The sequence below is a fragment of the Pangasianodon hypophthalmus genome, chromosome 18 (genome assembly GCF_027358585.1).
Source record: "Pangasianodon hypophthalmus isolate fPanHyp1 chromosome 18, fPanHyp1.pri, whole genome shotgun sequence".
Lineage (NCBI taxonomy): Eukaryota > Metazoa > Chordata > Actinopteri > Siluriformes > Pangasiidae > Pangasianodon > Pangasianodon hypophthalmus.
In genome coordinates this window covers 4802094-4816992 of record NC_069727.1, presented here as the reverse complement: position 1 = coordinate 4816992, position 14899 = coordinate 4802094, and the positions used below count along the sequence as shown (strand labels likewise).

The following is a 14899-nucleotide window of genomic DNA, read 5'->3' as shown; positions in this document are numbered from 1 at the left end:
ATTATCCAAATGGAGATACAAATCATATTAGTTTGTCATTAATAAAAAGTAGGAATAAGTGTTTAATTCTTATACACACTGAAGAAAATCTGCTACAGGGTTTCAGAAAATCAGAACATTTCAGACATCATCTGCAAAAGTGTTTCTGTAGCAGATGATGTTAATTTATTCATCGAAGTTTAAGGCCAGTGATGAACTAGTTTAACCTGTATAAGGCACAGCAGTGTTGTTTTATACACCTCAGTGTCAATGCTAGGTTAAGAAACACCAAACATATTCGGCCAGCGGCAGTGCTGTGGTCAGAAGCTGACATCGATCAAGGACTAGCGTGTGATTAAGTCAGACTGTGCACTTACAGGATCCTTACAACAAGCTAGGCATGTCTGATATAGAGGACAGTAAGAATACACATCAAGTCAGGGTCGTGTGGAACCGGAGCCTATCCCAGGAATAACTGTGTGCGAGGTCCAATACAGGGCACCATGCATACACACATTCACACACTCATTCACTTCTTTAGAGAGTAGTTAATCCATCTGTCTGCATGTTATCGTGAGAGGGGAGGAAACCAGAAAACCCAGAGGAATCTCATACAAGCACCAGATGAACACGTATAACTCCACCCAGACAAAACTGAACAGATAAACTGCCACCTTAGGAATTCACAACACTTCTGCACCTGATACATTTGTAGCAGCACACCACACACACACACACACACACACACACGGTGATCCTGTGGTGGTCTGTTTCCATTATTTGAGGGATACAGATGGATCAGCTGACCAATCCGGTGTTCCAGTAGCCTAAATGTATTCCTACAAAGTCACCGATGGTAAGTGTGTACCTGATAAGATGGACATGGATATGACCTCATATTATTATGACGAGCTTAAAGACAACTCTAAAGTGCTTGAAACACCAGAATACAGACCAGAATACAGCTATATGATAGAATTAACATTCTCAATACACTAAGAATGGACGATTTTTAAAACACTTGTCCTTTTTGATGTGGCAGATGGAGAGCAGAAGAATGTGTGTGTGTGTGTGTGTGTGTGTGAGGAACTGGACTGCACACACACTAACATGCATGGAGGATGGACTGAACGTTTCGACTAGACTACAACACACACACAGACACACACACAGACACTTAGAGGGGGATGGGAGAAAAAGTTAGGCTTTTTGGGAACTTGGCACAAACGTGCAGCCATTTTGCACAGATGAAGAACCTGCATATGAGTCCAAACTAACATGATCTTTTCATGGAACAAGATTGTGTGTGGGCTGTAACTTTTTTTTTTTTTTTTTTTTTTTTTTTGCTGGGAAAAATCTGGGGGGCTGAACCAGCAGCCTGGGGATCGAGTTACACTCTCAGAGGCCAGTTTTTTCCTCCTCCATCTGAAAAGTGGGGGATGGTGATGAAGCCATTCTGTACTTTCTTTCCTTTCTTTTTTTAACGTCTTGAGGACGTTTTGTAGTTAAAAACCTCATACAATCTGACTTTTTTCCCGTTTTTACGCATGAGTTTTTACGCACTGAAATGAAGGCCATGCGTAGCCTTTGCGTCGGAGTGGAAAGTTTTAATTGCGGATTATAGTAAAGAAGAAGAGAAGAAAACTCCTGGAAGTTGTGTGGACCAAAAAATCCGCTATTATCTGTCTGCTCCTCGAACCATGATTGCGGACTTGCTCTGGGAAACGCTTCTGGAGGCAGGACGCTGTCCCTGGCACGGATAAGATCAGCAGAAAGGAGGAAATTTTATTAGTAGTTTTGTTGTCGCTCTCCAAAATGTCCTCCTGCTCCATTGTTGGCGGATTTGGGATGCTTTGGCTTTGGGTTGGCACTGTGATGGTGAGCCAGGCCGTGATGTTACACAAAAATGAAACCATGTTCAACGATTTTTGCAAGAAAACCACAACTTGTGAAGTGTTGAAGTACAATACGTGTCTCGGGTCGCCTCTGCCCTACACGCACACGTCCCTGGTGCTGGCTGAGGACTCCGAGACACAAGAAGAAGCTTTTGAGAAGTTGGCCATGTGGTCTGGTAAGATCTTACTGCATAAAACAAACAAACAAACAAACAAATAAGAGCATACACAGGAAAGAATTAAGCCTGGGATGATTAAACAAATAGTGTAAATGACGCACATTGTATTGCAAAATAAAAATAAAATGTTACAAAGTTGAGAAAAACTAAAAATAGATGTAGCAAGTTGACACATTTTTCATTTTGAGTGCAATAACAACACACACAGCTATGTGTCAAAACATTAAAGCTAATTATAGTAAAGGATTCCTAGAAATTCCTGGAAAAGTTTAGATAACTTTAAATAACAAACTACACCATCAGCCCAGTGGCAGTGTTGACGTCACACCTTGTTTACGTCACATGTATTTTTATTTTTCAGGTCAGACTTTTTCAGGCTTTGTTTTTTTTTTTCTTTTCTTTTTTTGTCCCCCCAAAACACATTTAATGATAATAAATTTCACGACTACTTATTTTATTCTCACCTGTCCTACAGTTTGAAGCTGTGAAACAAAACAGCTACCAATAGCTATTCATGTGCATTAAACATTTAAATGGGTTACATTTCCGGTTCCTGAATCTCTCATTACATAACATTAGCACTAATTAATGATCCATTCCAGCCTTTTCTCCTCCTCATTCACACCTTCATCTCAAAATCCTCAGGGTTGTTGTGTGCATGGTCATGACTCTTCAGGCCCATTTTCCCACACCTGTGACAAACACTTCAGCTCTATATCTGTGTAGAAACAGCACAAACTTCTTCCTTCAGCACTCTGGGAAAGTTTGAGTGCGCAGATTTACTGCTGATGAAGTGTAGAAATGTGGTGATTTTTATAATCTCTGATAATTATTTTGTACAGCTGCTGAAACAAAAGTCTCAACAAAGCGTTTCGAATGTTAACAAAACATTTTGCAAATTCATTCTTCTCTCTATACTACTAATCATATCACGATCAAATCGCAGTCATTTATCGTAAACATTCCATTTTTGTTATTTTTAATAAATATTATTTCAGAGAAATTAATCTGTACTTCTGTTGGGCGATCAATTGGATATCTCCAGGGTCCAGGGTTCGATCTTGAGCTCAGGTTACTGTCTGCGTGGTGTTTTGCATGTTCTCCCTGTGTCTGAGTGGGTTTCCTCAGGGTACTCCGGTTTCCTCCCACCTCTCAAAAGCATGCAGTTAGGTGGATTGGCTATGCTAAAATGCCCCTAGGTGTGAATGAGTGTGTGACTGGCGGGTGTATTCAGGATGTATTCCCACATTGCACCCAGTATTCCAGGGATAGGCTCAAGATCCACCTAAACCCTGACAAGACTCAAGCAGTTATTGAAGATGAATGTATATCTGTTATTATTTGAAATGTGTTTGTCAGTAGAAGTTGGTTGTTTGCATGTGTCATGGCATCGTGACATTTCTGGATGTTTTGATCCGATACTGAGATTCAGGACCGATTGTTTTATATGCTTATGTTGCATTTGAATTAACTCGGAAGTGAGAAGTTGGAACTCGGAAAATTTTGACCTCTGTGTGTTCAAACTAGAAAAAAACAAGGACGCCTCCTTGGTTGTCTTTTGTTAGCAACAAGCTAGCCAGCTAACTGTGATGAGTGATGTATATTTACCTCCTCATAACAGTGTAACTGTATAGCTAGTGTTATAGATTTAATAATTGAATATATTTGTATGTTGATTGATCTAGTATATACAGTATAACTCATTTAAAGTTTAGAAGTGCTACTGTGTTTACTGTTGATGCTGGGAGCAGCCATGTTGATTTGACGTCACTCCTGAGGAGACCGTGCCAAGTTCCCGAGTAGGAAGTTGAGGGGGCATTTTCTTTGTTTTTTTCCTGGTTGAAGGTCAGAAATTAATTCAATTCAATTCAATTTTATTTGTATAGCGCTTTTAACAATGGACATTGTCACAAAGCAGCTTTACAGAAATAAATGGATTCACAAAAATATATTGTAAATATTTGAATTTATCACTGTGAATTTATCCCTAATGAGCAAGCCAGTGGCGACGGTGGCAAGGAAAAACTCCCTGAGATGATATGAGGAAGAAACCTTGAGAGGAACCAGGCTCAAAAGGGAACCCATCCTCATCTGGGTGCAACGGATAGTGCGATTATAAATAAATCCCTTCCATTGTGTACTATATGGACAAATAGTGCAATTGTGCAACCAATAAATTCATCACAGTTTTTGCAAGAAGTCCGGTTGGTTAAAATCTATCCACTGACCACTGATGGACAGTTTAAGTTACAACCTTTAGTCAAATGCAACATTTAAAGGCAAGTCCCCCACCTCAGCATCCGAGTTGAATTTAGTTAGGGACAGACTCTCGGGTTTTGTCCAATTCATGGAGCAATCAGACATCTTGCTATAATTGTTAATCAGATTTTGGACTGATGGAAGGGACAATGCTTAGATTTGTAATACATTGCAAAAACTGACATCTTACCAAGTGAAAAATCTTGAATATAGTCAAATGTATCTAATATTTCCTATAATAAGATTACAATAAACCAAATATATGATTATTAAACCTATTCTGAGACATTTTTACTCATTTCAATTTGAAATAGTCTTGTTCTATTGCAGATAATTTTGCTTCTTTCTAGAAATAAATGTTTAAAAGGAGCAAAATTATCTGCCAATAGAATAAGACTATTTCAAGCTTGAAATGAGTACGATGTCTAGAAAGAGATTTAATGACCTTATATTTGGTTTATGGTAATCTTATAATAAAATACTTGACACATTTGACTATATTCAAGATGTTTTCACTTGCTAAGATGTTTTTTTTTGCAGTGTATGTAATAAGACGGTATGAGTACCTGAGATGTTGTTACAGTGTCTGATGGAGGTGGCCAGTGGTTTGACAAAGAGTGCTTCAGGGCCGATTCTTGCTTGAAACGCTGTATCGGTATCAGGTCCGATTTGTGATCTGAAGTCTGTGAAGTTGACTGACACAGTGCAGATTTTGCACTGAACACAAATTACTGTTTAATAGTATGCCGTGTTTCATCTCTAAGGCTCTCGCTTATTGTGTTTTTTTCCCCTCATCTGCGCCCTGACCCAAAAACTGAAAATCTCTCTTACAAACAAAATATCCTTACTGCTAGCTTGACTGTATAGGCTAAAAAGTACATCAGCTCTGCATTAGCCATTTCCAAGAGCAGATGTGTACTCCATAGTTGTTGTAGTTCTTCATAATTTACTTGCAACTCCAAAGTGCAGCGTCTTGAAGGGATTTTCATGCTAGTCATACAGGAAAAGCTGATTCTGGAGATGACGGTGTCACCTCTGTAAGATGTGAGTAGGATTAATGGATGGTGATTTTTTTTTTTATTATTATTTTGACCATAATGTCCTTTCAAAGCTGACCAACACTGCCTCTGATGTTTCGCATAACTCTCAGAAAGTCAGCTCAGTTATTAACGTGATATAAGAATAGGTTCAGTATTGGATATTGAGCCAGGGCTCATCTTGATAATAAAAACTGTAATTAAATTTAATCACTAAAAACTTTATCTCAAATTTCTGGGTACATGTGATATTTGAATGCAATATAAATGTTCAGCTCTGACATGTTTTCTTCTACAGGTTTGAGAAATGCTCCTCGGTGCTGGGCGGTCATTCAGCCTTTACTGTGTGCTGTTTACATGCCCAAGTGTGAGAACGGCAAAGTGGAGCTGCCCAGCCAGACCCTGTGCCAGGCGACCCGCCGACCCTGCAGCATAGTGGAACAGGAGCGAGGGTGGCCCAACTTCCTGAAGTGTGAGAACACGGACAAGTTTCCCCTGGGTTGCCAGGTATAAATGTTCCCTATGTTGGTTTTGCTTAAGCCTATGTTTGGTTGAGGTTTGCTCGATATATAATTACAGCATGAATGGCAGGATGTTTGGGTTGATGCTATCTTTGAGTAAGTGACTCAAATGTACAGTATACTTAAAGTGTATATTTTTCTAGAATGAGGTGCAGAAAATCAAATTCAATACATCAGGACAATGTGAAGCTCCTCTGGTCAAAACTGACATCCAAGCCAGCTGGTACAAAGATGTGGAGGGCTGCGGCATTCAGTGCGACAATCCACTCTTCACGGAGGACGAGCACTCCGACATGCACGGCTACATCGCCATCTTCGGATCAATCACCCTGCTTTGCACTTTCTTTACACTGGTAAGTGAACAAGAGTACTGTGTGGGCTCAAATATGGAGAAATGCTTAGATAAATCATGATAAACTGATAATAAGTACTTTTGTTCTTGTTGCCATCCCTTTATAAATCTTTTTGTCAACCATTCTGATAGAGTATTTCCCAAAAGAAGACTATAGGCAATGACAATGGCAAAGAGTCATCATTTTACGTTGTTTTTGAAGCACTAGGCTTATGTCTCTTAGTATCACCTGGTATCAGATGTTGTTATCAGAGCATTTTTAATAGTATGAGTATCAGACCAGTATCAGTGTCAATGCATCCCTAATTTGCCAAAAGAAGACTAGGCAGTGATGAAGCAGTCATATGAAGACAACAAAAAAAAAACACACTTTGGAAAGTAATAGAAGTGTAAAAACAACCTTAAAGCAGTGTGAGTGCTGATCTCTGTAATCCCATATCTACATGTGCAGCTGTCTTCCAACAAAATTATGTTTTAAGAGAAATACATCATTGCTGTTGTAATTTTTCTGTACCACAGGAATTTGTGATATTCTCTACCCACTACTACCTGTTCCCTTAATCCGGAGCCTGTCCCAGGAAAAATGGGAGTGAGGGGCACTGAACACACTCACTTTAAAACCTAGGGACAATTTAGAGTAGCCAATTCTCCTATTGTGATGTTTTTGGGAGGTGGGTGGAAGCCTGGGAACCTGGACGAAACCCATACAGATGCAAGTAAAGCAGACGAAACTGCACCAGAGCTCAGGATCAAACCCGGGACTCTGGAGCAGATTTGAATTAGATATCACCAACATATCACTGGGATAACTTTGGCTAGACTTATTAGGTAGCCCTGAACAGTGAATAAAATTTTTTACTATGCGTCTCATCTTTTCTTTCTCTTTTCCACAGGCGACGTTTCTTGCCGACTGGAAAAATTCCAACCGCTACCCGGCTGTAATCCTCTTCTATGTCAATGCCTGCTTCTTCGTGGGCAGCATCGGGTGGCTCGCTCAGTTCATGGATGGCGCTCGTACAGAGATCGTGTGCAAAAGTGACAACACTATGCGGCTTGGAGAGCCCTCGTAAGAACACTTGTGGATTTTGAAGAATGTTATGAATATACTTGACAGCCCCCAGAACACCGATTTATTCTTTCTCCTCTTTCCAGATCGACAGAGACGCTTTCGTGTGTAATCATTTTCATCATCGTGTACTACTCCTTGATGTCAGGGGTCATCTGGTTTGTTATGCTTACCTACGCCTGGCACACATCTTTCAAAGCCCTGGGCACTACGCACCAACCTCTGTCTGGAAAGACGTCCTACTTCCACCTGGTCACATGGTCCATCCCGTTTATCCTCACAGTGGCTATACTGGCCATTGCACAGGTAAGGCTGCTTATTCCTATTGTTTCTGGGACTTTTTTTGGTGATGCACTGGATGCTACAGTAGTCATAAACTCTGATGAAAATCATACAGGTCGATGGAGACTCTGTTAGTGGAATCTGCTTTGTTGGCTACAAAAACTACAGATATCGCGCTGGGTTTGTTCTGGCTCCGATCGGCGTGGTACTCGTTATTGGTGGCTATTTCCTTGTTAGAGGTAAGTCGGTAACAGAAAGGCAATAGTCTTGTATTGCTTTATTAATTTTTATACATGAAGTTGATTCAAATTTCCAAATTTTGCAGGTGTCATGACATTATTTTCCATCAAAAGTAACCATCCAGGACTGTTGAGTGAAAAAGCAGCAAGCAAAATCAATGAGACCATGCTGAGACTTGGTACAGTTTTCTTTTGCATAGCACTCATTTGTATTCTGTTAATATTTTTAGTAGAGATGCATCAGTACCATTTTTTTCAGACTGATCACGAATACAGGTACATGTTTTTTGCTTCTTGTCGATACAGATGTGAGTAACCTGCTTAGTATTAATCAGTCATTTTATTTAGCGCTTGTTTTTGTTTCCATAGTAGCCATGAAAAGTGCCCATTTGTGTTCAAGCACTTAGGCTACTAATCTCGTTCTTTATAACATTAGCAGTTTGATTTTAAATGAAGTGCATTCGCTAGCTGCAGTAGTTACTTTGGATGGGGTTGGGTTACAATTGAGAAGAGCAGATTTTGTTTCCCATCAGAAGTGTCCTTCTGTACAGCTGTGAGTAATGTACGTTTTTGTTTTCATTGCGTCTGAATCCCTTGTTGTCCAGTTGACTGATTGCGACTGATCTTCAAGAACAACATACTGGCTAAGAGCTGTTATTTTTGCTCACCTAGTGTTGCCTGTAGACATTTTTTCTCACTTTGCTGGAGCGTTCATTTTTGTTTTCATTCATGTGCTGCTAGTGATGAGCTCCTCATGCTGAGTTTTATGTTTAAGATGTTTTATTAGGTTATGTGTATTGTAGGAAGATGCTGTAATTCCTCCTCTTGACATTTTCAGAGCACAGTTTGCAGTCTGCTTCTCCTTTGCTTTGATTAATTGTGAAATGCATCCAGATCATTGTCATTTTGTGTAGTTTGTTTGTTAATGTGAAAACGTACACAGGTTTATGTCGCTTAGTGTCACCTGGTATCAGATGTTGGTAGCAGAGCATTTTTAATAGTATGAGAATCAAGACCAGTATCAGTGTCAATGCATCCCTAATTTTCAGTTTTAGTTTTCATTACAATACAGAACGTTGCAAAAATTGTCCACATAGCTAAGGATGTTTTCTTCCTACCAGGCATATTTGGTTTTCTAGCTTTTGGTTTTGTTTTCATCACTTTTGGATGCCATTTCTACGACTTCTTCAACCAGGCGGAGTGGGAAAGGAGCTTTAGGGAATTTGTGCTGTAAGCATTTTTTATGTACTTTTAAATATTTGTTTTTCCACTGTTATTATTTCTTGAATATGTTTAAAGTGATTCAGCTTACAAAAATACTGCGTGTTCCAGGTGTGAAGCTAATGTCACTATAGCTCATCAGACCAAGAAACCGATCCCAGAGTGCACCATCAAAAACCGGCCCAGTCTGTTGGTGGAAAAGATCAATCTGTTCTCTATGTTCGGGACCGGCATTGCCATGAGCACATGGGTCTGGACTAAAGCCACTATTCTCATTTGGAAGCGCACCTGGTGTAGGTAGGTTTATCTTTTTAAATGAGTTCATTGGTACTCTTTATTGTCCGAATTATACAGAAGGTCCCAGGCATTCCCACCAAGGGATGTCTGTCTGAAAGTTATTGCGTTTAAATTTACTTATTTTATAGTGAATCATTGCACGTTTGCTAAGAAATTGTATAAAATAAATTGTTTGGTCCATAATATCCTGCAATAGCTAAACAGAATGGCTTAGTGGCCTAATTATGTATACAATATCCAGTGTCATATTTATGCCGTTCCTGTAATCTAAGGATAATTGGACGCAGTGACGATGAGCCGAAGCGCATCAAGAAGAGCAAGATGATAGCCAAAGCATTCTCGAAGCGGAAGGAACTCCAAATGGACCCGGAAAAAGAATTGTCCTTTAGCATGCACACAGTCTCCCATGAGGGTCCTGTGGGTAAGTACAGCGCCTCCTGCTGGACATGTGGAGATAAAATCAGATTTCAGTGTTCTGCTGAGGAATAGACCGAGTAGAAATTAGTTTTGAGAAATGAGGAAAGGTTATTTAAGAAAATGACAAAGTAAGAAAATGATGAATGAAATTAAACACTAATGGAATTTGTCACTTTTCTAAAGCGGGTATTAACTTCGAACTGAATGAGCCGTCCATGGAAATGTCCTCTGCATGGGCCCAGCACGTGACAAAGATGGTGGCACGAAGAGGTGCCATTTTACCTCAGGACATCTCGGTTACGCCCACTGGGACGCCTGGTTAGTACTAAAGTTATGTGGTACCAGATACTTTTTCTGTTCTCTTAACATCTCAGAAATGAAGTTTTCAAAATCATTGATCCAAGCACATAAAGATTGATTTCAGAAGAAAAATGGGCAACAAACAATTCTCTTAACTTTCCTGCATTAGTTAACATTCACAAACCATCAGCTTCAACTTGAACCCACAGTAAGTAGTGATAAATAACAAAGTTAACACATGTAGTAGGGATGTTTTTTTTAAATGTTAACATAATACGAGTACTGTGACAAATATTTATTTCAATCTTTGACTGAAAACAAGTCCGCGTTAATGAGCATAATTCAAATTACACCATGTTGCTATGTTTGGATGTAACTATTGGCACCCAACATTTAGCCTAAATTATGAATTTTGCCAATGAACCACCATAAACACATTAATTAATGTGTTAGGTGATATTGGATGCACTTACATCTAGTTTTACTTAAGCATGGACTAAATATTGGATAGTGCAGGTATAATAAAAAAAAATTATTTTGTTAACATTACCTAATGGTTAATGATCCCTAAATTTATAAATGTGGTTGTTGTTCTTCTTCTTCTTTCGGCTGCTCCTGTTAGTTATTTGATTTGGCACAGTTTTTACGTTGGATGCCTTTCCTGAGGCAACCCTCCCCAATTTTATCCGGGCTTGGGACCAACACTGGGAGTACACTGTCTTGTGCAACCCCAGTGAATGGGGCTGGTTATACCTAAATCTATAAATAAACCTAGAATATTAAATAAGAGAATCTAAATGTAAAATGTTAGAAAAGACGTCCTACCTTTAAAATGTAATATTAAAATGTGCTGTTTCAACAATGTGTTAATGTCGCTTACAACTATACATCCTCATGCAGTGCCTCCTCCAGAAGAGCGAAACAAACTCTGGATGGTCGAAGCCGATATCTCCCCTGAGATGATGAAACGTAAGAAGAAAAAGAAGAAGAGGAAGAAGGAGGTGCGTTCAGTAGCGCCTGCTGAAGAAGACGTGAATCCCTGTCACAGAGAGTTCGGGCCCAGCGCTGTCCCTCGCCTCCCCAAGCTCCCGGCACATCGCAGCCTCGTGGCTAACCTCTGGGAGCGGCAACGGCAGCAAGAGGAGAATGTCCTTCCAGGCTCCTTCCCGGAATTCCGACCTGCCTGTCCCATTCCGTACCAGGAGAGATATGGAGGGCTTGGCTATATTTCATCCAGCCAGCGCAGCAGGGAGCCTGGCTTTAACCTCACCAACCCACTGACGCTAAGCCAGTACGAGGGACGAGGCCAGTTTAAACAACCGGCCTGGCAGTCTAATGGATCTAATGGAGTGTTCCGCTATTCAGGGCAGGAGGTGCCTTCGTCAGTGGGTGGTGGCAGGACAGGCTTTACAACACCTCGATCAGAGGGCAGGAAACCAGCGATCGCGCCAATCCACTCCAGAACCAACCTAATGGAGGCGGAACTGATGGATGCTGACTCTGATTTTTGACTTCGTCCTGTATTATGTTGCTCTGCTGAGTTTGGTCAAAAAGTGCTGGATACTTTGCACCACAAACTGATAGAAACATGTAAGACAGGGTTCCTGTCACTGTGCCTATGCTGGTATGTGGGACATGTTTGCGTGGTGAGCTCCATAACTGGTTGGTGATTTCTTTGTTAAACATTACGATAGATTACGCACAGACGGGTTCTGACTGAGTGCCACCGTAAATAAGGCTGCCAGTTTTGCCATCAGTAATGCTAAGCTATTAAAGACTCTGACGCACGTTGACCTTCAAATCCGAGCCGTGTGTATTGGGTAAGTGTGCATTGACGTTTGGAGAGATGAAGCTGATGAAGCTGACTCAAAAAACAAGCACCCTCAAGGTACTAGAAAATAGGAACTTCATCCTCAGAAAAGTTACGCTAGAGTTGTGAGGTCACTTGAAGTATTGCTAATTTAAAATGATTTGGCATGACGATATTATTAGGAATGAATGACAGGTTATTGTTTGTGTGAATTACATGGCAGCTTTGCAGATTGGCACACATAAAACAGCATGTTGTAGGGTTGGGTACAAGCCACCATGGGTGCGTTTTGCTAAAGGAGCAGAACCGGACAAGGTACCACCACTAAGTTCACAACATGCAACAAAAATGGCTGCTGCATTACGTTTACATTCGCTCATTTGGCTGATGATTTTCTCCAAAGTGACTTAGAATTTCAATCAGTAGCCCAAAGCCTTAACCACTGAGCCACCATTTCCCTGCATGTCTCATAGGTCCTCTTGCATCAGTGTCGAACTGAGCAATGACACTTTTGAGTTAATGTGCATTTGACTGGATCATAGCACCGTTTTACATATATATATATATAAAACCCAGACCTTACGTAATGAACCACATCTCATGAGATACACCACAAACAAGAACGGACTGAGCTCACTAGCTCTGTGTTACCTACATGGTACACAGACCTGGCTCATGCAGTCATGGAACTGATCTAAACAAACGATAGGGTTAGTACTTTGTTACAAAGAGAAAGTGTATTCTTAAATATTATTATTATCAGTACTTTCATATGAAGTTGCCTGGTGCAATTATGAACAAGTTTCATTGTAGATGTAGGCTATGTGAAAGTGAGGGCATTTTTAATGAACTGACTGTAAAGAAGCTGAAAATGCTATTATCAATATTGTGTGTTTGTTGTCTGCTTCCATTCAAAGTGATGGTTGTACAGTTCTATCAAAAAGGCTATTTTTGTACATTAGTATGTAGTTTCTTTCACCCGTATTCTGTTGTAGATACTTCGCTTTCACATTGTGCTTTGGCTCACTTTTGCATTGTGTTTTGCAGGTTTTCTAATGTAGAATGCCTTGTATTTGTAATTATTGAATGATTTTTGGATTTGAATTTTGCACATTTAAATCTGAAAATGGCATTGTTTTGATTTGAAATTTCATATGAAGCTTTATAAATTACTCTATTGTAATTTGTATTCCATCATTTGAATGGTTACATAAATGATTAATATTGCATTTAAAAAATAATCAAATATGCTAAATTCAATATTTTGGCTTTACAATGCATTTAAAATTCAGATCATTGTAACCATATTTAATTCTATACAACCTGACAAAAGCAAATGAGCACTGATTCAAACATTGGCTCTCACTGATCAGTCTTTAAGTAAAGTCGAATATAATTGTTGGTTTTTTTAGGTCAAACAAGTAAATCAATCCGTATGCAGCTTGATAAATGAGGTGCATGATGAAGAGATTATTAGCGCCTCATGATGGACCTGAATTTGATTAAATGTGTCTAAAATCTGAGGCTGTGCTTCAAATTCAAAATTAAATTGTGTACATCTGAGAATTTCATTTTCATTTAAAGCAAACTGAAATTCAGTTTGCTTTAATTAAAAGCCAAAACTCCATATGCAATTTCAAAATAAAACATTAAAATTGAGAGGTACAAAATTCAAATCCTGGTGGCACAAACGTCTTTCCGTAAGTAATATAGAAAGAATTGTAGTATATTTTCCTGTCCTTACTAACCTCCTGTCCATAAAATAATGAACTGTGCAGTATTTTCACATCCATGAAATTCAGTTTAGAAGATTTGGCCAGAAGTCGAGCTTTTGAAAGATGATGTTTAATTGCTACAACAATTTACCATTCCTGTGATCACTAAAATAAGCTTTTTGGATGAGGAAAAATGCATTAAAAACATTTTTCACTACAAAATGCACATTTTATAGCTGTATATTGTTGTTATTTGTATACATATCTATAAGAGATATACATACAGGTAAACAAAAAATGTTGTATAGATTTTTATGAATGACATGGTGAATAAAATAAGGTATATTCATGTAAAAATAACTTAATTAAGCCTTACTTTCCACCAAATATTAGAGAAATATTACTGAACAGTAGAAAGCATGAGAAGACATATTCCATATTTCACTACCTGATGAAACAATTAATAGTGATGTAGCAGTTTCTCTTAGATCTTGATGGTTGTGTAATTGTTATTAGTGGTATTTTCTTAGTGGTCTTTTAAATGGATTGGTATCAAGATGTAAACTATCTGACTGGTTTAACAGGTGATGTGACTGATTCTAGATGTATTTGTTGGTTTTGTAATCTGATTCAGTGTTTCACATCTGTGGTAATGTTCCTGAATTTCAGGTTGTCTGCAGAGAAAATGGTGGCTGTCATAAACAAATATTCCATTAAGAGACAAAAATGGGTTAATTACAAAATGGATGTTCATTAGATCTGTAACTGAAACAATAATGCACACCATTAGGCCAGTTTCCAATCAGAAATGAAGTGATATATATATATATATATATATATATATATATATATATATATATATATATATATATATATATATATATATATATATATAATTTTTTTTCAGCAGGATCAGGTGTTTTTATTGCCTACAGACTGCCGGCCATGTGGGACATACAGCTTATAAATCCACTGATTTGTAAAATACTCTGTTTGACTGAATATGTGATTTTTATACCCTACATGGTATAGCCTTATGTTAAATTATGGATTTCAGTTTATAGCCTGCAAAATACTTTGAAACAGTCTTAAAGCTGTATTTTGTGCATTCGTTTATAACAATAAACAAATTATATTTGACACTGTATTTGTACCGTGAGTGGATGTACTTTTATGATTTTACTCAAGAGGTTTTTTCTTGAAAAATATCTGGATAAGTAAGCATATGTTAGCCCGCTAACTAGAAAATGCATTGAGGATTATAAGTATTTATAAATTAGCTTAAAAATACTATCAGATTAGCATTGTTAACTGTCTTGCTGATGTTAGC

General features: G+C 38.7%; 1 protein-coding gene across 1 annotated transcript; it reads left to right on the top strand.

Annotated features, from left to right (window-relative positions):
- The first annotated feature begins 1337 nt into the window (after window positions 1-1337).
- On the top strand, window positions 1338-14716 carry smo (smoothened, frizzled class receptor). Its single transcript, XM_026923413.3, has 12 exons — window positions 1338-2050; window positions 5648-5856; window positions 6014-6223; window positions 7116-7288; window positions 7375-7594; window positions 7686-7809; window positions 7896-7988; window positions 8931-9039; window positions 9142-9327; window positions 9600-9748; window positions 9928-10062; window positions 10945-14716. Exons 1-12 carry the CDS (start codon window positions 1795-1797, stop codon window positions 11553-11555), a joined length of 2475 nt encoding a protein of 824 aa, XP_026779214.3. The 5' UTR covers window positions 1338-1794; the 3' UTR covers window positions 11556-14716.
- The last annotated feature ends 183 nt before the right edge of the window (window positions 14717-14899 follow it).